This window comes from Salvia hispanica, chromosome 5 (assembly GCF_029641045.1).
Source record: "Salvia hispanica isolate PSC_SH4W2 chromosome 5, Shi_PSC_v1, whole genome shotgun sequence".
NCBI classification, from domain to species: Eukaryota; Viridiplantae; Streptophyta; class Magnoliopsida; order Lamiales; family Lamiaceae; genus Salvia; species Salvia hispanica.
Window position 1 is genome coordinate 46786575 of NC_142696.1, and position 24351 is coordinate 46810925.

Sequence of the window (24351 nt, forward strand, 5' to 3'; positions counted from 1 at the left end):
GGTTTTCGGACGGTTCGTAGCGGTTTAGGTTCGGTTTCGCGGTTTCACAGTTTTTTCCGTCAATTTTTTTTTGCCATATAGTTTGAAATTATAAAATAAATTGGAACAAGGAAATGGATAGTTTAAATTGAGAGATTGAAGAGAGAAATTCTTGTTAACACTAAAATGAGGTGAGTGTAAGTAAGGATATAGATGAGTATTTAATATAGATAAAAATAGAGAGAAATGAGATCCAATTTGAATTTAAAATCAACATTTAAGAATAAATAAATAAATAATAAAAATAAAAGAAATTGTGTTTTGTGCAATCAATTTTTAATAGTGCAGCCATCGCCCACCGTCAACCAATCAATTTTGAAGACTCAACTAATCAATTTTGAAGACTACAACATTAACCAATGTTAATTTATTATACTTTATTTAAAGTAATCAATTCTTGTAAGTTTATTAAAAATGTTGGATAAATATTTATTAATAATTATCCATACTCCATAGATTCCATACGTAAAAAAATATGTTAATTAATAAAATCAGAAATAGTATTATAAAGTTATTACCATAAACCATACAACATAAACTCCATCTTGTAATTTGGTTATTTTTATTTTATTATCTTTTATCTTATGTTTTCCAAATTACCATCCAATTTTACCAAATAGTATTATAAAATTATTTTTGCTACAAAATTTTTTCCCACATTATTGTTTCTACGGATATTACCAAATCTAAAAATGAAAGTTATTTATATAAGAGTATAAAACTCATAAACCGGATCATTCAGCAATGTTTTATTTAATGGAGTATAGTTTTAATATAAGGATTAACTATGTTTAAGTTTATTTATTTATCATCGCGTTGGCGGTTCGGAACCGTCCGGAACCGGCGGTTCGGTCGCGGTTTCGGTTCGAAAAATTTGGAACCTGAACCGAACCACGGTTCTAAAATTCACGGTTTCGGTTTGGCATATTTTTCGCGGTTTCGGTTCGAAACCGTAATCGCCGGTTACGGTTTCGGTTTTAACCGCCGGTTTGGTAAACCTTGAGCAGCTCTACTATATTCTTCTTATATGCTATTAATATTATATTATATAGTTTTCACTTTAAACAATACTCCCTCCATCTGCGAATAAGAGTCCCGTTTTTCTATTTTAGTCCGTCCGTGAATAGGAGTCCCGGTTCACTTTTACCATAAATGGTAATATATAGGATCCCACCTTCCACTAACTCATTTCACTAACATTTCATTTAAAACTAATATATACAAGTGGGACCCCTATTCCACTAACTTTTTTACACCCACTTTTCTTAACATTTCTTAAAACCCGTGCCGCCCATGAGACTCCTAATGGCGGACGGAGTATAATTTACTCTAAATATCAATTAAATTCATAAATTAGCACACCCACAAATGGTAAGTAACATATTTAATATTATGCGTATGTTTTTTCAGTATTTTTATTGTATTTTACATTTTCTTTTTTGTGTTTTATATCAGCAATGTATTTTTATAATAGAATAAAAATATTAAACAAAAAATAAAATATATATCTAATATTCGATATGAGTGTGCTAATATAAAAATTTAATTGATTTATTGTTGCGTTGGAAAAGTATAACCATAATAATATACATATAAAGTACTCCATATAATAGGAAAAGAGAAGAATTTGAAATGTCATTTAATTAGCTGTTTTATGCGTTTTGAGAATAACACCATTTGTGTGTTTGTTGAAATAGCAGAGGATCGCACCCTGAAAAGGATCACCTAATTATTTTCCTAATACTTTTCCTAATTCATTTCTTACAAATATAAAATATAATAGTGGGGTCCATTATCATATATGCAAGGATGAATTAGGAAATATACTAGGAAAAGAATCTGGTTATTTTTACCGTTATTTATATGTCCGTAATACTATTATCTAGTCACATTTATCATTATTTCGAAAATGAAGGAAAGTCAAAACATATAAATTGAAAGAAAGAGAATATGAAAACGATGAAAACGACGAATACAGGACGAAATCAAGGCTGTAATACCAGAAGGTGGACAAGTACAACTAATGAACACGGAAGAAACAGTTGTTTTTTCGTCGATTTGAAATCAAATAAAACGGCCCATTTTCGCAGGAGCAAGGATTAGTTATTGCATCCAAAGAAAGTTCAAGTCTTGGCAATAAAAACTCTTCTGATTGCATTCAAGAGAAGGTAATGAAAAGCTCTTTTTTTTTTCACAATCATTTTCAGATCTTTCCTTTTTCAGCTATGCAAGAGTGCAGCTTGTGCATAAGCAGAGTAGATTTCATGTTTTTCGTTTATCGGGGTTTAAGATTGAGATCAGAAGAAGAATTTGGGTTTCTCCATAGTTTCAAGATCAGTTTTTTAATTTTCCCTTTTCTGAGTTTATGAATAGAATCTTTAGTTTCTGGAATTGGGTTGGGTGGATTTATGTTTTTCTTTCTGTTTTTGAAGGTGGGTTGGGAAATTTTGATTCATTCATTTCACTTTGGTTTAGATTGACTTTATTGATAAAAATAGCATAATTGAGTTTGACTGTGGAAAGAAAGTGCTATTTATGATTGATTCTGTTTTATTGGTTGTGAATTTTGATGGGCTTATAAATGGGGCTCTTATTACTCTGCAGGTTTTGATAAGAAAGCATGAACCGCCATCCATCTGGAAGACTAACTTCAGGTTTTACTTTATGCATTTTGCAATTTTTGAATGAATTCTTTCTATTAATTGGTTAAATTGGAAGTATTTGTTTGTGTGTATTCACTTAGTATTGTAAGTATTTTGGGCTAGTTCTAAGATAAAGGGAAAAGGTGAGAATAGTTTCAGAAGTTTGGGATTGTAACACAAAATCTTACACAAAGAAGATAATCACATGTACTAATACTGATAAAGTATCGTGGACCGCTCTTGTATGGACGTCTTTCTCGATTTTAGTACTGTTTACATTGATGAGTTATGGTGTTTTATCGTAGACTCTGTATTTCCCATCTTTATGCTGGTTCTTGAAAATGTGTTCAGGTAAAAGAGCATTGAAAGATCTTCTGGCTCGACCTGACAATCGTGTGTGTGCGGATTGTGGTGCTCCGGACCCAAAATGGGCGTAAGTCCCTCGTCGAGTCTCTGTCTTTCCTTGCTTTATCTTTACAAATGTTGACTCTAATTTTAATAAGATGGACTTCGAAGAAATTACAATTTTTTTTTACGTATATTGTGTATTTGAGGCTCGGATAGTAAGTATTAGAGCTTACTAGTTTGTGGTTTATATATGGTTCGTTTTTCATTTCAGGTCGTCAAATATAGGAGTCTTTATATGCTTAAAGTGCTCTAGTGTCCATAGAGGCCTCAGCATGCATATTTCAAAGGTGACTTCTCCTTACTGTTTTCTGCTCCGTGGCGTGCTTTCCCCAATATGATGTATTTTCCCTTCATCGATGCTTCTCTATTCTGCAGGTTCTGTCTGTGACGTTAGATGACTGGTCTGACGATCAAATAGATTCGATGGTTGAAGTAGGTGGAAATGCATCTGCAAATTCCATTTACGAGGCTTATATTCCTCAAGGGGTGTCAAAGCCTAGGCCCGATGCTGGCCCTGAAGCACGCTCTCAGTTTATCAGGTAAAGTTCGTGTTTAAAGTCTTGACGATTAATCAACACATAACGAAATATTAGCTTGGGATTTTACTGCTCATTTTCAGCTAGTTATTTGTATATTTGTTTGTTTTATTCTTCTTAATTTGCACCTTTTAGATCGAAGTACGAGCTTCAGGAATTCTTGAAACCTAGCCTGCGTATTCTGTCGACTGCTTCAAAGAACTCTTTTCGATCTAGTATGTCCACGAAAAGTTCAGAGAGCTTTCGAAGTTCAGCTTCATCACAGCAGCCAGTATGTCTCCTCCTTTCCACCTTTGGAAGGACTAAACGTTGTTTCTTTCATACGAAACTCACTGTCCCGATAACTTGATGCATAGGAAGCTAATGCCAATTCGATTGCAGGAAGGTATGGCCGAGTTTATTGGAACGTTGAAGGTTAAAGTACTAAAAGGCACGAATCTAGCTGTTCGAGATATGCTATCTAGTGATCCGTATGTTGTCTTGAAACTCGGAAAGCAGGTCTTTAAATCAAAACCTCCTTAATCTATACACCGCGTTTTTTTTCATTCACCGCGTTTCCCATGTTTCTTTGGGATGAAAAATGTTTATTCTTGTTCGTAGAGAGTTCAAACAGCTGTGGTGAAGAGCAACTTGAATCCCGTGTGGAATGAGGAACTTATGCTCTCCATTCCACAAAAATATGGCCCTATCAAGCTGGTACGAACCCCTCATTTTCACGGCACTTGTTGCATGATCTGATATTGAATCCATCACACGTCGTAATGATCCTTTCGTGTCTGAAACCACAGGAAGTTTATGACTACGACACGTTCTCAGCGGATGATATAATGGGGGAAGTCGAGATAGACATTCAGTCGATGATAACTTCTGCTACTGCATTTGGGGATGTTGGAACATTCGAGAACATGCAGATCGGGAGGTGGCTGAAGTCGAACGACAACGCGCTGTTGGAAGACAGCACAGTGAACATTGTGGATGGGAAGGTGAAGCAGTTAGTATCTTTGAAGCTGCAAAATGTGGAATCTGGAGAAATACATCTTGAGCTGGAGTGGATGCCTCTTGATCAATAACAGTAGTACTTTAAATTGTTGTGTTTTTATATGTTGATATAGATTTGTTAATTTTTTTTCCTCATTGTTATTTGAAAGAGAAATATTCAAAGTCTAGGAGCCAGGAGTGTTATTTTTCTTTTATTTACTTTAATAAAATCAGTAAATTTTTGGTATTTTATGTAAATAACTTTATAAAAGCTTGTTTATCAAACAATATTTTGCATAAAAAAACAAAGTTTGAAATCTACATTGATATTACCTGATAGAATTTTATTGGATTTCGTAATAATTCTATAGGCGATAGAAGTTGTCTTTTTACACATGAAATAGTGATTGTTTTAACTTGTAAACATCCTCCAATGAGGAATGAATTCTACAAAACAAATCTATGGATGATCATGGTCGTTAGAAAGGAATCATCCTTAACAAGTATGACTCCGGCAAGGAATATATACCACGAAACAAAATCTATGGAGAGGACATGCCTAAAGAGATAATTGTAAATCTCAATTAATATTTGAGTATTATATTTGTTAACAAAAAAAAAAGGGAAAATGCACACTTTAACTTATTTATAGAAAGGTCGATTATATGATATCAAATTACTGGATCGTTTGCAAGAAATCATCTGTAACAAAAAAAAACTCCGATATCTTAAATGTGCGATCGTCTATGACCTACTATTATATTGAGTAACTAATGACTATAGATTCGTTGACTACAATGTTAGTAATTGGGATGGTGACAACCAGTGGCGGATCCAGGAATTTATATTCGGGGGTACGAGTCATATGATAAATCATTATATAACATACCAAAAATAAAAACTAATAGTACTAAAAGAAATATATTTTGAAATATAACATTTTAGAGTCATACATTTCAAAATACAAAATAATCTACATTATATCTAATTTATTTTTCGACGAGTCTTCATTGCTTCAAAACGATTCACTACATCGTCATCGGATACTTGTAGAAACACATCTTTCTCAATGAAAGTGACCAAACAATCATTCAAAGGTTGATCACCCATACTATTTCGCAACTTATTCTTCACAAACGTCATTCCAGAAAACACTCTCTCTACACTTGCAGTGGCAACCGGAAGAATCAAAATCAACTTGATAAGCAAAGCCACACGCGAATAAGCCACATCTTTTTTTGTTTCAACAAGCTTCACCAAAATAGAACTAATATCTCGCAAATTCCGAAAGTCTTCATCACTTCTCATATCTCCAATGAATAAATCAAGTTGGCACTCAAGGTTCATCAAATCAATGTTTGAAAATTCGGAAGGATAAAAAGTGGCAAGTTTGAGTACCTTTTCCTTGTCAAAAGAAGAGAAGCCATCTCTAGGATTGAAGCAAGCCATACATCTGAGCAACTCCATATTAACTTCATCGAATCGATTATCAAGTTCTTGAAGTAATAAGTCAATCACTTTGATAAACACATCAACACGAAAATGATGAAGATATGAAACTTGTTGAACAAAACGTTTTGATCTTCCATGAGGGCTATAGTGAGCTTTCATATCCGGAACAACAATGTCATTTTTATTGCAAATTGAGATTACCTTGTTCAAGTGAATCTCCCATCCATCCTCCCTCATTTTCTGTAGTTGATCTTTGGTTAGAGTGACAAGCCTCATAGCATTAATGATGTCTTGATCTCTTCTTTGCAAAGCAAGACACAAATCGTTAGTGTACCCAAATATAGTAGTCATTAGTTGTGCCATGAACACGAAATCAAATGACTCTAGTAAGTACAAAATGCCTTGAGCTTTTCCCTTATCACTGAAAATTGAATCTTTCTTTCCAATCATCGTAAGAACTTCAAAAATCGTAGAAAACAAGTCCATGATATTCAAAAGAGTCTTGTAGTGAGAACCCCAACGAGTGTCTCCAGGCCTCTTCAAACTAAGTTCTTGATTCAACCCCGATCCCGATTCAAGCTCACCAACTTCCAATGCTTGAGCAACTTTTTGTGCTTGAATGTCACGAATCAATTCATTTCTCTTACAAGAAACTCCAATTACATTCAACAAAATTCCAACAGTTTCAAAAAGCCAACTACAATCATCGTTCTTTTTTGAAATGGCTACTAATGTTAGTTGAAGCTGGTGGGCAAAGCAATGTACGTAGTAAGCGCTTGGAGTATCTTTCATGATCAAAGTCTTGAGTCCATGTATCTCACCCTTCATGTTACTAGCCCCATCATATCCTTGCCCTCGAATCTTGGATGAGCTTAATGAATGTTCAACAAGTAAAGTCATAATTGCACTTCTAAGAGACAAAGATGTAGTATCACCAACATGCACAAGACCAATGAATCGCTCAACTACCTTTCCCCTTTTCTTTTCAACATAGCGCAAACAAAGAGCCAACTGTTCCTTTTGGGACATATCACTAGATTCATCGGCTAATATAGCAAAGTAGTCATCACCAAGATCATCCACAATTCTTTTCATTGTTTCTTTAGCACAACAATTGATGATGTCTTTTTGAATAGTTGGAGATGTCAATTGACAATTTCCAGGGGCATTTTCCAAAGTCACTTTTGAAATAACTTCATTATGTGCCTTCAACCATTTTAAAAGTTCAATAAAATTTTCCCTATTAAGGGAATCTTCACCTTCCCTGTGACCACGAAATGCCATGCCTTGTCCCAATAGGTAACGTAAACAAGAAATTGAAGCCTTCAAGCGAACATTATATTCTCTGTTTATCACATCACTAACATTATCTAAAGAAACCAGAATCGATTTCTTTTTGCCATCCCTCAAGTTCACATATTTCTCATAAGCAATATTATGAGCACTTCTAACTCCACCAATATGTTTAATAAATCGTTCTGGCTTATTCCACGACTTAAATCCTTTATTCACAAATGCATCTCCCCCCACGTTAAGTCCAACTTCATTCCTGAATAAGTAGCAAACAAAACAAAATGCAGCATCTTCAACCATACTATATTCAAGCCAATCCCATTTATCAAACCATGAAACCATAAACCGACGATGCGAACTTCCAAAATTTCTTTGTGGAAAATCAAAAGTTCTTGGCTGACAAGGTTTTCTAAGAATATATGCCCTCCTAATTGCATCTCGATCATTTGGAGGATATTCCATTATTTGACTTCTTTTAATAGGATCATGGTGAAGTTTTTCAACATCATAAATCAATTCTTGCTCCTGTAATGGCACACTAGCATCTGAAGGAGATACAATACCAATTGGAGCCGGAGAGCTTGAAGGTGGAGAGCTTGAAGCCGGAGAACTTGAACTATCATGAGTTTTTCTCTTTTTGGCGAGAAATTGTCGAAGATCAGACTGTTTTCTCATCACTTTTTATTTTATTTTCTGCATATATATCATAACAAATATTCTATCAAAATCATTATTCTATTTTCTAAGCCACAAGCTGCCAAAATTTTTCCCCAAATCATTTAATGAATAAGACCCACATGTTTCCCCCAAATTATTTAATGAATAAGACCCACATGGCCACACATTTACACCTCTACAATATGTTTACACGTATAACTTACACCCATATAAATATAAAGAATGAATGGTTGATAAATTAACAATTGACAAACAAAAGTATAAACAATTGACTCACTTAATCCGCCACTCTCGGCCTCGGCTAAAGATTGAAGAAGAAATTAGGGAGATGCAGATTGGAATTTGGAGCCTTGGAGCCTGGACCCTGGAGGAGAAGCAGTCCCGATGGTTGGCAACGGCGGGGCGGGGCGGTGTGGTGCGGTGCGTCAGCGGCTTAGCGGTGCCTGCCGGTGAGAGGATTTTTTCCAACAGAAGCTAATTGGGAATGGGTGGCTTAGCGGCTAGGTTTTTGGAATTTTAGTTAGAATTAAATTGATTTTTTTAGCTTTTATTAACTTCCTTTCATAGCTAATTAGGAGTAGTCAAATTAGAATAGGGGTGCATTTTAATATAAAATTTAAATTTTCTATATATATATATAATAGTACTAAAAAAAATAAAAAAATTTGGGGGGTCATTTGAACCCCCAAGTTACCATCTCCATCCGCCACTGGTGACAACAATGACCGAAAGAGTACAAGTGGATATGTGTTCTACGTGGGTGACACTGCCTTCACTTGATGTTTATGAAGTAGCCCATTGGCACAACATCAAACTGCAAAGGCGAATATGTGGTCGCAACCTTCATTGTTTGCCATGTGGTTTAGCTTAGAAACGGAGCTTGGTGACCACAAATGAGCCAACAACTATTTGAATGGATAACAAGTCGACGATTGTGCTATTTAAAAGTGTTTCACAACCAAAGCAAGCACATCGACACTAGATATCTAAATTTAGATATTATGTAATCAAAATTTCTAGAATTAGGTATTAGAGAATTTATGGTATCTAGATAATTTTTGTTAGAATTATCTAAATATAGATATTATCTAATAAAATATCTAGATTTTTATAGAGAAAATTCTAGATGTATGAACTTAAAAGAATAGAGTGGAGAATTATAGAAATCAAGAAATAAAGTATTAATCTCTATTTACATAGACTATGAGTAATTAATTAGTTATTAACATTAAAAAATTTCTAATTAGTTACCTGGATTTAAAAAATGGTCAAATTGAAGCTCATTTTAACCAATGAGCCAGCCCATGCCCACAACATTTCATTGATGGGTCAAGCTTGGACCAGCCCCTGCCAGGAGTATATTACTACTATTTTGTATCTTTGGCATGTTTGTTGTCAAAATTAGTAATGTCTTTTATTAAATTTGTGCACTAGTGTATTTTGTCTTATTGTTACTGTTAGGGAATATATGATCCTTGGATTTATACAGTTAATTTAGTGTCGTAAGATTTATAAAATTTGAACTCTTGATCTTCTTACAATTTAATCATAGCATATTAGTAATAGATTTATGATAATTTGAATATTTTCCAGTTGGTTCGTGATTGAAGAAAAATGTTTAGATGGCATTATTTTTGGTATAATCGCGGAATACTTTTGAGATTATTAAGTTCCATACGTCGTCACATTTGAAACCCTAACAATACACACTAATTTTGGACGAAGCAGTCAAAATAATTTTTCAATTCAGCCAACATAATTATAAAAAAAAATTTAAGAGTCCGAAATGGTTAATTTTTTGAATGTCATATTCGTATTTCTAAACAAGTACTCCCTCCGTCTCACAAAAGGTGTCACACTTGTGGAACGACACATGATTTTAGGAGGTTTTGTTTTGTGTGTTAAATGGAGAAAGAAAATATAATTTTTATATTCACGCGAGAGAGAACTTTTTCCAAAAAGGGAAATGTGACATCTTTTGTGGGACAAACTAAAAACGTAAGTGTGAAATCTTTTGTGGAACAGAGTGAGTAGTAAAGAATATCAATTCGAAATTCAATTCTTTCTAGATATACTCTATTATCATGCAGTGGCGGATCCAAGATTTGTCATCTGGGGGTACGAGTCGTATGATAAATAATTAAATAACACTAAAAAAAAAAAGAAAATAGTGGTAAAATAATATTTAAAATATTTTTCAATTTTTAACTCGTGTATTTTAAAATAAAATAAAGCCAAAAACTATACATAACATCTAATTTATTTTTCTACGAGTCTTAATTTTCTCAAAGCGATGGACTATATCATCAATTCTATTTCGCAACTTATTCTTACAAACGTCATTCCAGAAAATACTCTCTCTACACTTGCGGTAGCAACTGGAAGAATCAAAATCAACTTGATAAGCAAAAAGATAAAGGGGTAAGCCACATCCCTCTTTGTATCAACAAGCTTCATTGAAAAAGAACTAAGATCTTGCAAATTCTAAAAGCCATTATCTCTTCTCATATCCTCCATGAGTATAACAAGTTGACAATCAAGAGACCTCAAATCAATGCTTAAAAAATTGGAGGGATAAAAACTTGCAAATTTGAGTACACATTCTTTGTCAAAAGAAGAGAAGCCATCTCTAGGAAGCAAGCTTATATTTTATTTTATTTCCTTAGATAATTCTTCCTTCAATATTCATAGCTATTTTTTGGAAATTTTATAAAATACATTACTAATAAAATTATATATATAATAATAGTAGTGAAAAAGAAAAAAATTTGGGGGACCACCGTCCCCCCTTGTTTTGAATTGCCTCTGCCAGTGTTATCATGCCTGCATTTTCGATTAGTTTCTAGAACAACACACCAATCTCGAAGAGCTTCTCGAAGGTGCCCTTCTCTTTCACCACACCAATATTATCTGGTCAACCCGAGTAAGCAAATGCCACTGATTCGTGACAAGGACTAAACGTTTTCTTGATGCAATTATTAAACACCAGGATTGGAGTAGTGATAATTCTAATCGAGCCTTTCGGTGGCTACCTCCTGATCCCGATGGATATATCACCGAGTTTTTGGTGCAGGAGGAGGGGGAAGGTTGGCATGGCACTCTTTAAGACGCTCTATATACTTAATAACATTGTCTAATTGATCGCCAAATGAATTGTTACCGGCAAAGGACATACTTGAAATGAAAGAAAAAAAGGGGACAACCGCTGCAAAAGTCAAGGACTTTTTCATTTTTCCGGATTTCTCACGAACTTCAAATGTAGTGCCAAATGTCATGAACTTTGAAAAATTGTTAAATTTTTCCCATGTTTCATATTATTAAGATTGAAAAAGTTCATAACATTTGGTGCTACATTTGAAGTTCATGGAAAATCCCGACAAAATGAAAAAGTTTATGACTTTTGCAGTTGTCCCAAAGAAAGTGTTTTGATTTAGTGGGAAAAGTTTTGTATATTGAATGTGAGATATTTATAGATAAGTATTGGAGGATAAAAAAATTATTGGGAATAAATCAATTAAGTAAGTAACATATACTCTATATAATTTGAATTTTGGAATGAATTATGTATTAATAATTTTGGTCCATCCATCTATTTCATCACCCACGCGGGAAGGGAACATTTTGGATACTTATGTAATGATTGATATATTAATAGCATTGGATGAATGAAATTTATAATATACTCGCATTTCATATTTGATTAGTTACCGGCTAATAGAGGGCGTTACAAAATTAAACTGAATTGTAGCATTTCATATTTGATTAGTTGCCTATCTCCAAACAGAAAAGGAAGAAATAGCAATAGGATAATGTATTTCTTGGGGTTTAAGTCATACAATAGTCTTATTTATAAACTAGGACCTTATGTTCAGTAAAGAACTGATAAAGAAAATACAAACAAGAGCATATAAATATGCTCGACTCAACAAATTAATTTAAATATATAATCTAAAAGATAAAAATCTAAACATATAATATAGCCATAAAAATATCAATATTAATAGCGCTCCCGGGGACATCTCACACGTTCACGGGCGTCCAATTCTCGGTGCAACTGCAGTTGTACAGCTAACTCCTTCGTCCTCCACGTGTCCCCCGGAGTCATCATCCACTTCCAGTTCTTCCTGTTCTCGTTCTCCTAGCCGTTCCTCGGCTATGGCACGCGATCCATTCGTATGATCCTCCCCCCATGTGTACACTCTAATGTGATCTTTCATATATCTTGTATAGCCTAAGTGAAATCCCTCAGGTCTTATAGACCAAAAACATAGATTTCCCATTTTCGAGCGGCAAAACTTGGACAAATGATAATTAAACACATTAATATATCTTCTTTTTCGTCCCCAAGAAAATTGACAAGAAAATTGAGTAGTAAACCAAAAGTTTTGTCTGAATGACCAATCGATGCTCTGAAATGGCCTTAATTTATGATATCCAAGATTGTCTTCTGAAGATAGACAATGAACTCCCACTGAACTATTCTTAATTTCATTGTAAATCATAATTTTGTATTTTGGTAGAATGACTATACTTGCGTAACTAGTCTCAACAATGATACATAATATTAAAAATATTAAAATAGGACGACCCATTTTGATAGTGTCGAAGTGAGTTTTGTTATTTACATATATTTCTGTCGTTGTTTACATAGATGAGATGGTTAGACACACATATAATTGGATGATTTGTGATCTTCATAATATTGAAATTGAATTTATGTACCATAGTACTACATGTGATTTGCGATATATAATAGCTAATGATTTCGGATTTTATGCCGTCGAAATAGAAATATCATGACAATATTATTGCAATTTTGTGTAATATTGTTTGACTATAATTGTGTTTAAGTAATTACTTTTTGCATGCAATAAATTTTCTTGTTAAATAGTAGATGTACAAGAAATTATATGATAATCGATTAATTACTTACCAAAATATATAAATAAAATTGTTTAGATACTATTAAGTTGATCGTTACGATGTTTCCACACTATAAATATTTGGTTAAACATCAATCGAATACTTGTGGTGTTAGACAAGTTTTTTTGTGGGTGCGTTTTGTTTTTCAAGTGGCAGAAGAATAAAAATATCTTAACTTGATAGCACAAAATTGAAGTTTGTGAATATAACTGAATTTTTTTAAATATCAGTAATCATAAAACTGTGTTTATATTGATTAACACATAACGAAATATTAGCTTGGGATTTTACTGCTCATTTTCAGCTAGTTATTTGTATATTTGTTTGTTTGTTTTATTCTTCTTAATTTGAAGTTTGTGAATATAACTGATTTTTTTTAAATATAAGTAATCATAAAATGTCCTTTGGAAGGACTAAACTTTGTTTCTTTCATACGAAACTCACTGTCCCGATAACTTGATGCATAGGAAGCTAATGCAAATCCGATTGCAGGAAGGCATGGCCGAGTTTATTGGAACGTTGAAGGTTAAAGTACTGAAAGGCACGAATCTAGCTGTTCGAGATATGCTATCCAGTGATCCGTACGTTGTCTTGAAACTCGGAAAGCAGGTCAGTAAATAAAACCTCCTTAATCTATACACCGCGTTTTTTTTCATTCACCGCATTTCCCATGTTTCTTTGGGATGAACGATATTTATTCTTGTTCGTAGAGAGTTCAAACAGCTGTGGTGAAGAGCAACTTGAATCCCGTGTGGAACGAGGAACTTATGATCTCCATTCCACAAAAATACGGCCCTATCAAGCTGGTACGAACCCCACATATCACTGCGCTTGTTGCATGATCTGATATTGAATCCATCGTACATTGTAATGATCCTTTCGTGTCTGACACCACAGGAAGTTTATGACTGCGACACGTTCTCTGCGAATGATATAATGGGGGAAGTCGAGATAGACATTCAGTCGATTATAACTTCTGCTACTGTATTCGGGGATGTTGGAGCGTTCGAGGACATGCAGATCGGGAGATGGCTGAAGTCGAACGACAACGCGCTGTTGGAACACAGCACAGTGAATATTGTGGATGGGAAGGTGAAGCAGTTAATATCTTTGAAGCTGCAAAATGTGGAATCTGGAGAAATACATCTTGAGCTGGAGTGGATGCCTCTTGATCAATAATCAGTAAAGTTTTGGTATTTTATGTAAATCACGCTTTTTATAATATGTTTACAATATACATATAGAAAGAGGATTTGATTTGATTATATTTCATCACACTACTATTTTTCTCTTGATTCGATATTGGTTTCTTGAGCTCTAATTGTCTCACTTGAATACAAGTAATAATTTTATGTTCAATATATTACAATGGCTCTTCCATTTACATTCATGTAATATAGTAGTACAATGTTCATACGTAGTCACGTGTGTCTTTATGTTAGTACTTATCAATACTGTTAATACACCACATCTAATAAAAAAAAAATTAATTACTCCCCCGTCCCGGATAATTCGTCCTACTTTGATCGGACACAGATTTTAAGAAATGTAATGAAAAGTGAGTTGAAAAAGTTAGTGGAATGTGAGTTCTACTTTTATATATTAGTTTTATAATAAAATGTGCATAGGAATGAGTTAGTGGAATATGGGGTCCACTATAAAAGTGAAATAAGACAAATCATGTGGAACGGACCGAAGTGGAATACTGGGACGAAGTATCCGGGACGGAGGGAGTAGATTACATGCATGAAGACGATCATGGCAAGAGCTTGGTGTACCGAATTGGTGAAGCTGTAAGCATGGATAGTGTGAGAATCTGAGATACTGAGAATCGATAACCATTTGAGAGTTGTAGAATTCTTGTCTGATGTCACACTTTATTAGGCATATTTTTAAGAAAAAAGGAGTATTTATATATGAATTACTCTAGATGTGACCATTTTTATTATAAAATTCAGAGTTGCAATTAATAAGAATTAATATTCAATAAAACTTCAAGGGCCCACATAGAAAATAGCTTCACACACGTTAATACGAATATGATCATGGTCGTTAGGCCATCCTTAACCCCATCCCGGATTTGGATCGCAAGTCCCCTCCACGTCATCATTTCCCTAAATTTGGAGACCCAGGCCACAACTCCAATAACCCCGCAGGCCACAACTATTCATTTGCATTATTCATATAAATTTATATATAAATTTTCGAATTTTATAAAAAAAAATAAAAAAATTACTAGTATGAAATAGAGTCCCGGTCCGGCCCGAACCCCAAATAACGCCGGGCCGAGACTCTCTGCGGCATGGCCCATAACAATTAACCCTAGGCCGGGATGGGACTCGGGAGCGGCCCAGGGACGCAACTGCGTCCTCGGGACCGTCCCGAGCCATGACTCTCCTCCCTCCAACGCTGATTTCAGGCCGGGGCTCGCGAGTCAGCCCCGTAGCGTTAAGGATGCTCTTAGTCCTTAACAAGTAAGACTACTACTAGGAAATAAAACAAAATAAACTATATAATTATAATTATAAAATTCATCAAATTATCATTATATTAGTACTAATATAATCGAGACCACTCAGCGTAAAGTACTCCATCCGTCTCAAAAGAATATATATTTGTTCTATTTACTATACATTTTTCATTTACTATTTACATATAATGATATTACTTTAAATTTTTTATTTAATTAATGTATAACCTCATATCAATATTTCAAAAAATCTTAGTCCGTGCAATGCACGGGGTGGGCGTGATACTAACAAAAATTAAAGAGGGAGGATGTATTAAATATAGTGAGAGGTAAAAAGGTTTATAATTAATTAAATATATATTATAAAAATTAGTGGCATATGGAAAGAAATAAATCTATTTTAGTCTCATATATCACATTTGATTGTTTCCTTGTTTATATGATTTAGAGCACTCCCAATGCTCTCTCTAAAAACTCCCTTATTTCTCCCTAACTCCTGTTACATCAGTGCCACATCAGCACCAAAATTTATCCCCAGTTTTTAGCCAACTTTTAGCCAACTGCTCCAATGGTTTCTCCCTTATTTCTCCCTAACTCAACATTTCATTTTTACATCATTACTAATTTAATTGTTTTATTTTTGTATATAATAAAGCTAGCTAATTTATAAGACAAGACAAATAATAGTAATAAAGTTCGTTGTATTAAACACGAGTAAAAAATTATAACGACAAAAATTAAAAAAAAAATAGGGGGGAAATTATTTTAAATTAATTATTAAATTTTAAATTTATAGGGGGGGAAATTCAAAAAAAAAAAAACTATTTTTATCGCCGGATTATCGCCCACAGTGGTCGGCGATAATCCGGCGATAATCCGGCGAATTTTCGGGATTCGGCGTTAATTCTACCGAATTAACGCCGGATTATCGCCGATTCCTCCCCATTGTCGGCGAATTTTCGGCGATAATCGGCGATAAAACGCCGGATTTAACGCCGAGTGCATTGGGAGTGCTCTAGGTTGGAAAGATTGGTTTGACTATTATAAATATACATCACATGTGCAAGATTTAGATGTTCATCTTTTTTTCTCTGACAAGATTTAGAGGTAGTTCTGCAAGATTCATGGATCTGGATCCGTATGTTCTCTAAACCCTAAACCTTTCCAATATTTTTCAAACAATTTTGAATTTCAAATATTTGTCATCATCTCACTTGTTTTTCTGACCAGATATAGAACTTATTTTGCAAGATTTAGGGCTGCGCATCCGTATGTTCTCTAATTTTGTCTCTATTTTTCGAATTTCAAATATTTGTGGTAAAAGTTGTGGTATTCTTTTTTGAGAATTTTTTTTTTCTCTACATCAACTTTTTCTTCTTTTAAATAGTGCTATCTGATTTGTTTTTGTTATGCAGCCAAGTAATCGAGTCTAACTGGAATGATGACAGAGTGAGTACTCCATTTTTGTTCATGTAATCATATATGGCTCAATTTAATTTTTGTTTTTGGTGATTTCAGTTTAAAAATCCAAGGTTCTTCAAAAGAGGATCCTATTCCAGTGTTTATTTATATGCTGGGATAATCAAACTGGCAGTGACAATGCTATTGTGAAATACATTCCCCTGCCCAAACCTCTCACAACCGAGCTTCGTCAACGAATCCATCGGGAGATGCTTGCCCGACAGGCTTTGGAACATCCTAATGTTATCAGGTTATTTACAAATTGTATCGACCTATTCAAGCAACATGTTTTCAGAACATAACTCATTAATTTTGTACGTGTTCATTTTGGTTTGGCTGCAGAACGATTGATTATCGATGGGGAGACGAGCAATTACTTCCGAATTTCAAATTTGCAATGCCGAGAATTGACGTCTCCCCTTCAACGGACCTTGCTAGTCACTTGATGAATTGTGGTCGCCTGTCGTCAATTGACACAAAAGTAGGTAGTAACTAGTAAGTACTCCATCCGCTCCGTAGTAATGGAGGCGTTTCTTTTCGACACGGAGATTAAGGAAAATTGTGTTAGGTGAGTTAAGTAAATGGAGAATAAAGTAGAAAATGAAAAAGGTAGAGAGATGAAGAGAGAAAAAAGTAAGAGAAAATAAAGTATGTGTGGAAAAATGTGTCAACTTTTACTAAAAAGAGAAATGACTCTATTACTATGAACGTACCAAAATAGCAGAATGACTCTATTACTATGGAACGGAGGGAGTACTTGACTTGTAGTAATAAAAATTTATGTCCTTAGTTTTGAATGATAATGAATTCATTCTACTTTTGTAGAATTACATGTACCAAATACTCCAAGGCCTCTCCCATTGTCACTCACGAAGCATAGTTCATTGTGATCTTCGACTTGATAATTTGCTTCTTGATATTAGCCCCCAAACAATACTGATTACTGGTTTTAGTCATTCCATCAAACTTGACGATCCTCCTTCGCCAATAAACCAGGTATGCTAATCTTGATTAGAACAATTTAAGACATGAATTAGTAAAGTAAGAGATACTCCTATATAAAAGAAAAAAAAGTGATTGGATTAATGTTAGAGCCAATAAAGGTTCCTAAACTAGAAATTGCTATTTTTATACTATGACAAAGGGGTACTCCCTCCGTCCCATTGAAGATGACCCACTTTCTTTTTTAGTTTGTCCAAAATAAGATGACTCACTACTTTAAATGGAAACACCTTTATCTCTACTTTATTCTCTCTCTTACTTTATTCTCTTCTCTTAACACATAAAAGAAATTTGCATAAAATCTCGTGCCGGTCATCTTCCTTGAGACGGAGGGAGAATATTTTTTTTTCTAACTAAACCACTCCGTTTAGAAAATACTACAATTTGACCAATTTTATGATTTTTTTTTGACAATTTTCCAATTTCATTATATTTGCATACCTTCTTGTATATATCACCTACAACAAACCCTAATCCATATTCTAATACATACACAGTTACATAATAAATGATGGTGGGATCCATCACTCATATATGTGTATGTATTAGGAGATGAATTAGGATTTGCCGTAGTGATCCTTACCGTCTTCTAACATACCAATTTCTGAATAGGTAACATGTCCTTATCACAATGCACCTGAGATACTGGCACAAGATTCTTCCGAGATTACTCCCGCGACTAATATATGGTCATTGGGTTGTATATTTGCTGCGATGGTCAAGGGATCTAGTCCGTTTATTACACAAGACCTATTGTCTCACGGCATGCATCTCGAGCCATATCTTATAGACCTTTTTGCTGAGCTTCGACCCGATGCACTAGACCTTCTTGTAGTAAGTTTCACCCCTTCTTTAACGTCATAGTTTCGAGACTTTCTGAATTTTATGAATAATTATTTGATACGAAGAATGTAATTTTTTTTTCTTCCAGAAAATGCTCAAGATTGAACCCACTGAGAGGATTTCGGCTGTGGCTACGCTGCAACACACATACTTTGCTGGCTTCGAACTAAGGGTGTCTCCGGTGGCGCCCTTCCCACTAGGACTTCCACTAAGACTTCCTACACAAAATTCATGCCACGTCATCACTAGGACTTCCCATTTCACTAGGACTTCCCGCAATAAAATTAGTAAATTCACAATTAAAATTAAAATTTACGGAATTAAAATTTTGACACGAGCCATATTTATAGAGTTTTTTTTTTTTTTTTAAAAAAAATTAATTTTCGGTGGGACGTCCGAGTGGGACGTCCTACCCACGCCACAGTGGCGGACGTCAGGTAGGACGTCGGGCTGAGGGGCGAGGACATGGGACGGGCGTGGGCGCCCTTCCCCTTCACTACGGCGGACGTCGGGTAGGACGTCGGTGACGTCCTACCGGGACGTCCGCCATTGGAGACACCCTAAGTTAATAGAGTTTGAATGAAAAATTATGATTTAAATGAGCCGACGTCCTACCGGGACATCCGCCATTGGAGACACCCTAAGTTAATAGAGTTTGAATGAAAAATTATGATTTAAATGACTATTATGATTATCTCTCTTTTTAAAAGTAAATAGGTTTTTTTGTTGACATCACCATCAGTGGAATTGGACTTGAGAGCACTAATTTGGTTTGGCTAGACTTATTTATATGATTATTTGCTTTCTGTTTTTTCTGAATTTTATTTTTGAACACAAATATATACTACTTTAATTTTTCATTTTCCTCCCTAATTCATAAATTAAAATTGATTTGTCAAATAAAACTTTACCTGACAATCAAAACAATACCCTTTTAATTTTATCAATCAAACAAATAAAAATAAAATTTTACACCATCATGCTTCGACCGACTCTACCTATTATCTATATTTGTTATTTCTCCCCCTTTCCAAACTTGTATCTCTCTAGCTATATTTCACTCACTCAACAAATCTCCAATATCTTTGAAAAGTTATGTTTTGCAATCGTTATATGCCACAACATGATGTTTTTCTGCAACCACGAGGTACTAAATTTTAGTTTGTCTAGTCAATTTTGATATTTTAATTAGAGAGGAAAAATCAGAAAAGATACCTCATGAAAATATATAAAAATTTATCATAATATTGCCAAATTTTGTTACGTGAACAGGTGCAATTAGAATTGTTAGAATCTGTATAAAATTACTTTTAATTTGATATATCATCTGTGAAAATATAATTTAAATTGATATAGTTATATGAATTCACATTTTTCAAAAATAGAAAATAATTACTTATTTATAACTAATGTGTGGTGGTTGACATTAATACCCTTAGGAGGTGTTCGGTTTGCTAGATTGTATCCGAGATTAAATTTGTAATGTGTTTGGTTCATGAGATTCAACCTCACAACTCAATCGTAGATGGATAATCATGAGATAATTAGTCATAGCCAACCCTCTATGACTAAAATAATCTCATAACTCAATCCTAGATTGTATCTTGTAATATTTTATCTTGGAAATCGAACACCACCTCAATTGATGTTCTTTTTTCCATTGCATTGAATTATTGATACATATGGTTGGATCATCTTAGGCCTTGATTTAATGATTGTGAAAATGAGTGTTGGAAATAAGACCAACCAAAGGCCAAGAACTAAGCATAATCAAATCAAAGAGAAAATTTACCAAATTCAGTGAAAAAAATTTAAATTTTACTAGTAGAAAAATAGTAAAAGAATGTGTTCCTTTGAATAAGGAGAAAAGAAGAGAATTATGTGATCAGACGTAGCAATGGATCAAGGGGGCTCTGGCCTCTGGGCCCTTGTCAAAGTATCAGCACATTCTTTTAAGAATGTATCTATTTCTATTTTTTTTTTATGGCTGATATTCCACTTGTTTATATATGTCAATCGGACCATCGAACCAGATCAAACACTGGTTTGCGATTGAACCAGCCGATCCTAGTCTACTTTTCAACACATTAGTTGTCATGGTACTCTTTAATATATGCTCCATATACCACAATATTAAATTGTCTAATTCATGGTTGGATGAGATAGATTGACCGCGGCCAACTCCACCTAAAACCTTATGTGTGTAACAGCGGGCTAGCCGGCTACATTGCGGAGGGTCGAGGGAACTACAACCACGACATTAACCCCAAAAGCGACTATTGCCGTCAGTGGCGGACGCAAGATTTTTATAACGAGGGGTCCAAATTGCGGTTCACAATTGTTGCATACCGTAATATTGGTAGCGTCGACATAATTGAGAAATATATTTATTTTAAAGTAAAAAAATCAGTTCAAATTATATTAGTAGTAATATTATAATAAATATGTTAATGTGCATATAAATTGAGCTAAATATTTTTTTTTAATTTTAAATTAAAAGTTAAGTATTCCCTCCGTCCGCCATTAGGAGTTCCAGTCACTTTTGCGCATCCGTTTTATAAAAATGATAATAAATAGTTAAAGTGGAAAAATGGTAAAGTAAGAGAGAGAATAATGTTAAGAAGAGTCTTGTCTACTCCTAAAGGCGGGCAGAGGGAGTATAATAATTTTGTTGATCAAAGGTAAAATCACACAAAAAGAGTCACCTAAAGAATTTGAACTCACAACTCCATTAAAGAAGTATAATAATTCTGAACGATTTTCCCTTTTTTTTTCCTTTCTTTATTTTTTTATAAATCAATATATACATTTTGTACATGTGTCTATCATTTTTAATCAAATAATTATTGCTATTATAATTTTTTTTATTGTCAATATTTATATTAAGTCATTGATCATTAATTTTAATTTTAGAAATATCATAAATTAAAATAAATATATACAATTGAGGATTAAAACATAACGATGAATTAATAAATTAGTAATACAACACATGCCTTCATCGTCCCATATAAAAAGGATTTGAATGTAAAATCTAAAAGCGCGCGAAACATTTTTCACAGATATTTTCATTGGAGCTTGGACAACACTCTGTTTGCGCGATGAATCCTCAGAACAATCAGCTTTAGTAAGTAGATTTTGATTTGAGTTTAAGTTTTCGTGAGCGCGTTCTACCTTTTCTATTATTTTTTGATTTGTTAATTTGTGATTGTTGTTAATTTGAACGATGAGGATATGTTCTACGCTTAGTTTGTTAATTTTAGTGTTAATTTTGCAAGTGTGCGCGATTTGGATTCTACTTTGTCTGATTGATATGTTTTTGTGCTTAGTTAGTCAATTTTGCAATCTCGATTAGTTTGTGTGTGTGATCTCGATTTCTTCTTTTTCTATTGTATTTTTGTTTGGTGATTGCTGTTGATTGATGATTTATTAATTAGAGAGTTTTGTGATTGTTGTTGATTGGTGATTTATTAGTTGGAGATTTTTGTGATTTGTTAATTGTTGTTAATTAGTGATTCGTTAACTGGAGGTTTTTGTGATTTATTAATTGGTGATTGTTGCTAAATTGCTTATTTATTAATCGGAGAGTTTTGTGATTTGTTATTTGGTGATTGTTGTTGATTGGTGATTTATTAGTTGAAGATTTTTGTGATTTGTTAATTGGTGATTGTTGTTAATTGATGATTCGTTAATTGGAGGTTTTTGTGATTTGTTAATCGGTGATTGTTGCTAAATTGCTGATTTATTAATTGGAGAGTTTTGTGATTTGTTATTTGGTGATTGTTGTTGATTGGTGATTTATTAGTTGGAGATTTTTGTGATTTGTTAATTGGTGATTGTTGTTAATTGGATTCATTAATTGGAGGTTTTTGTGATTTGTTAATTGGTGATTGTTGCTAAATTGCTGATTTATTAATTGGAGAGTTTTTTTATTTGTTATTTGGTGATTGTTGTTGATAGGTGATTTCTTAGTTGGAGATTTTGTGATTTGTTAATTGGCGATTCATTAATTGGAGGTTTTTGTGATTTGTTAATTGGTGATTGTTGCTAAATTGTTGATTTGTTAATTGGAGGTTTTCGTGCTTAGTATTGCTTTTGCAATGTGAATATTAAATGTAGTTATGATTTGATTATTTTAACACTATTATTGTTTATCTATTTAAGTAATACATATTTTCTTCCATTTTTCAATCGAATTTGTGCCTTTGCAGCCGGTATTTGATTACAAATTGGAAATACCGAGGGTATAAAAACCCCCAGATCCATAAGAATGGATCATACGCAGTTTTGCTCAAGTGTGTTGGTGTGGATAACAACCAAGAAACCATTGCGAAGATCATAATGCCTAATGATTCCGTTAGTCAACACCGAATGAATAGAGAAGTCGCCGTTCGAGAGCATTTGTTTCATCTCCATCTTCCGGGAGTCGTGAAAACTGTTCAGCTGGATACGGATCGTCAAACAATTGCCAAATTTTTTATGCCATATTATGATCGGTCTCTCAGCACATATATGGCAGATTGTTATCCTGCTGGGTCTCTTATTAATGCTAGAGTATGTAGTTAATGATTATTGTTTTTATATATATGTTGTGCTAATATTTTGTATGCAATGCAGAAGTACATGTATTGCATTCTTGTTGGAGTGAGTAGCCTCCACGCTAGCTCAGTAATACATTGTGCAAACAAGCTATGTAGCACCTGAGTTTAAGGTTCAACGGAGTGAGGTTACATATGCAGTGGATATGTGGATATATGGCCCGTGGGGTGCATCTTTGCTGAGATGGTGCTCGGATTCTTTCCGTTTGTTGATGAAGATTTCCTCCTCTCTAAGGAGCAATTTGAGGAGAAAGTAACAGACATGTTCTACTTTCTGGATGCCTATGCACTTGAGCTTCTATTGGTAATTTTTGTTCAATTTTCTCAATCTCTAATGAGTAGTAAAACATAGTTTCTATACTCACACTCATGTGTTGGTTGTTTTGTTTTTCAGAACTTGCTCAAGCAAGATTCAACCGAGAGGATTACAGCCAATGCAGCACTTAATCTTCCATTCTTTATGGATGAAGCATATGGCAACCACTTGGTTCAAGGCCACTTGATCAATGTGCTAGATCCAAATGTCACATGACCACTAAGTCTAAACAACAAACATTGTCTTTTGGTTAGTATATCTGTCTATTGTGGTTGCAGAGATTGAAGAAATTGCTTTGTCATGCCTGTTGTGGTTGTAGAGATTGTAGCAATTGCTTTTTCATGCCTGTTGTGGTTATAGAGATTGTAGAACTTATCTTTTTCATGCCATGTTCATAGCTGATGCACTATTTTTTAGCACTAAATAAATCTGTAAGTATACAGAGTATATATAGTATAGCTAAAGGTTAGTACCGGATATCGAACACGGGGAAGGCAAACACAAAGTGTCTATCCTCTACTATACTCAATTACTATTTGAAAGAACGGAAGGTTTTTGAAAACTTTTGGAAATAGAAAACAATATAAAGCATATAACAACTAAATGCAGATAAAACACAGAGACAATTGATAGAGATAAGGGAATCCCAGGGATGTGCGTTCACAGTTATGGTTATACAAATTCCGAACTACAATACTCTAGCACAATTTAT

At 34.0% G+C, this 24351-nt stretch overlaps 3 protein-coding genes and 1 long non-coding RNA gene across 6 annotated transcripts; 3 read left to right on the forward strand and 1 right to left on the reverse strand.

The window, feature by feature from the left end:
• Positions 1-1959: 1959 nt before the first annotated feature.
• LOC125190288 (ADP-ribosylation factor GTPase-activating protein AGD12-like) lies at positions 1960-14128 on the forward strand. Of its 3 annotated transcripts, none has more exons than XM_089058274.1 (9): positions 1960-2207; positions 2644-2693; positions 3033-3114; positions 3301-3376; positions 3465-3628; positions 3761-3896; positions 13442-13558; positions 13660-13755; positions 13847-14128. In XM_089058274.1, the coding sequence occupies exons 2-9, from the start codon at positions 2660-2662 to the stop codon at positions 14126-14128; spliced, it is 987 nt and encodes a 328-aa protein (XP_088914400.1). In that variant the 5' UTR covers positions 1960-2207; positions 2644-2659. The 3 variants fall into 3 exon arrangements, with proteins under 3 accessions (XP_088914400.1, XP_088914398.1, XP_088914399.1); XM_089058272.1 differs by lacking the exons at positions 13442-13558; positions 13660-13755; positions 13847-14128 and adding exons at positions 4007-4123; positions 4226-4321; positions 4414-4850 and having other exon boundaries at positions 1965-2207; XM_089058273.1 differs by lacking the exons at positions 1960-2207; positions 13442-13558; positions 13660-13755; positions 13847-14128 and adding exons at positions 2319-2471; positions 4007-4123; positions 4226-4321; positions 4414-4850.
• On the reverse strand, positions 5588-7810 carry LOC148926929 (uncharacterized). Its single transcript, XM_089058551.1, has one exon. It carries the CDS (start codon positions 7808-7810, stop codon positions 5588-5590), a length of 2223 nt encoding a protein of 740 aa, XP_088914677.1.
• A 2702-nt stretch (positions 14129-16830) lies between the features above and the next one.
• LOC148926930 (mitosis inducer protein kinase cdr1-like) lies at positions 16831-23429 on the forward strand. The gene is made up of 7 exons (XM_089059299.1): positions 16831-16868; positions 16938-17361; positions 17706-17876; positions 18606-18716; positions 18814-19012; positions 23011-23279; positions 23343-23429. Exons 2-7 carry the CDS (start codon positions 17278-17280, stop codon positions 23427-23429), a joined length of 921 nt encoding a protein of 306 aa, XP_088915425.1. The 5' UTR covers positions 16831-16868; positions 16938-17277.
• On the forward strand, positions 22826-24021 carry LOC125191016 (uncharacterized). The gene is made up of 2 exons (XR_007171011.2): positions 22826-23627; positions 23718-24021. It is a non-coding gene; the product is annotated as an uncharacterized LOC125191016 (long non-coding RNA).
• Positions 24022-24351: the final 330 nt, after the last annotated feature.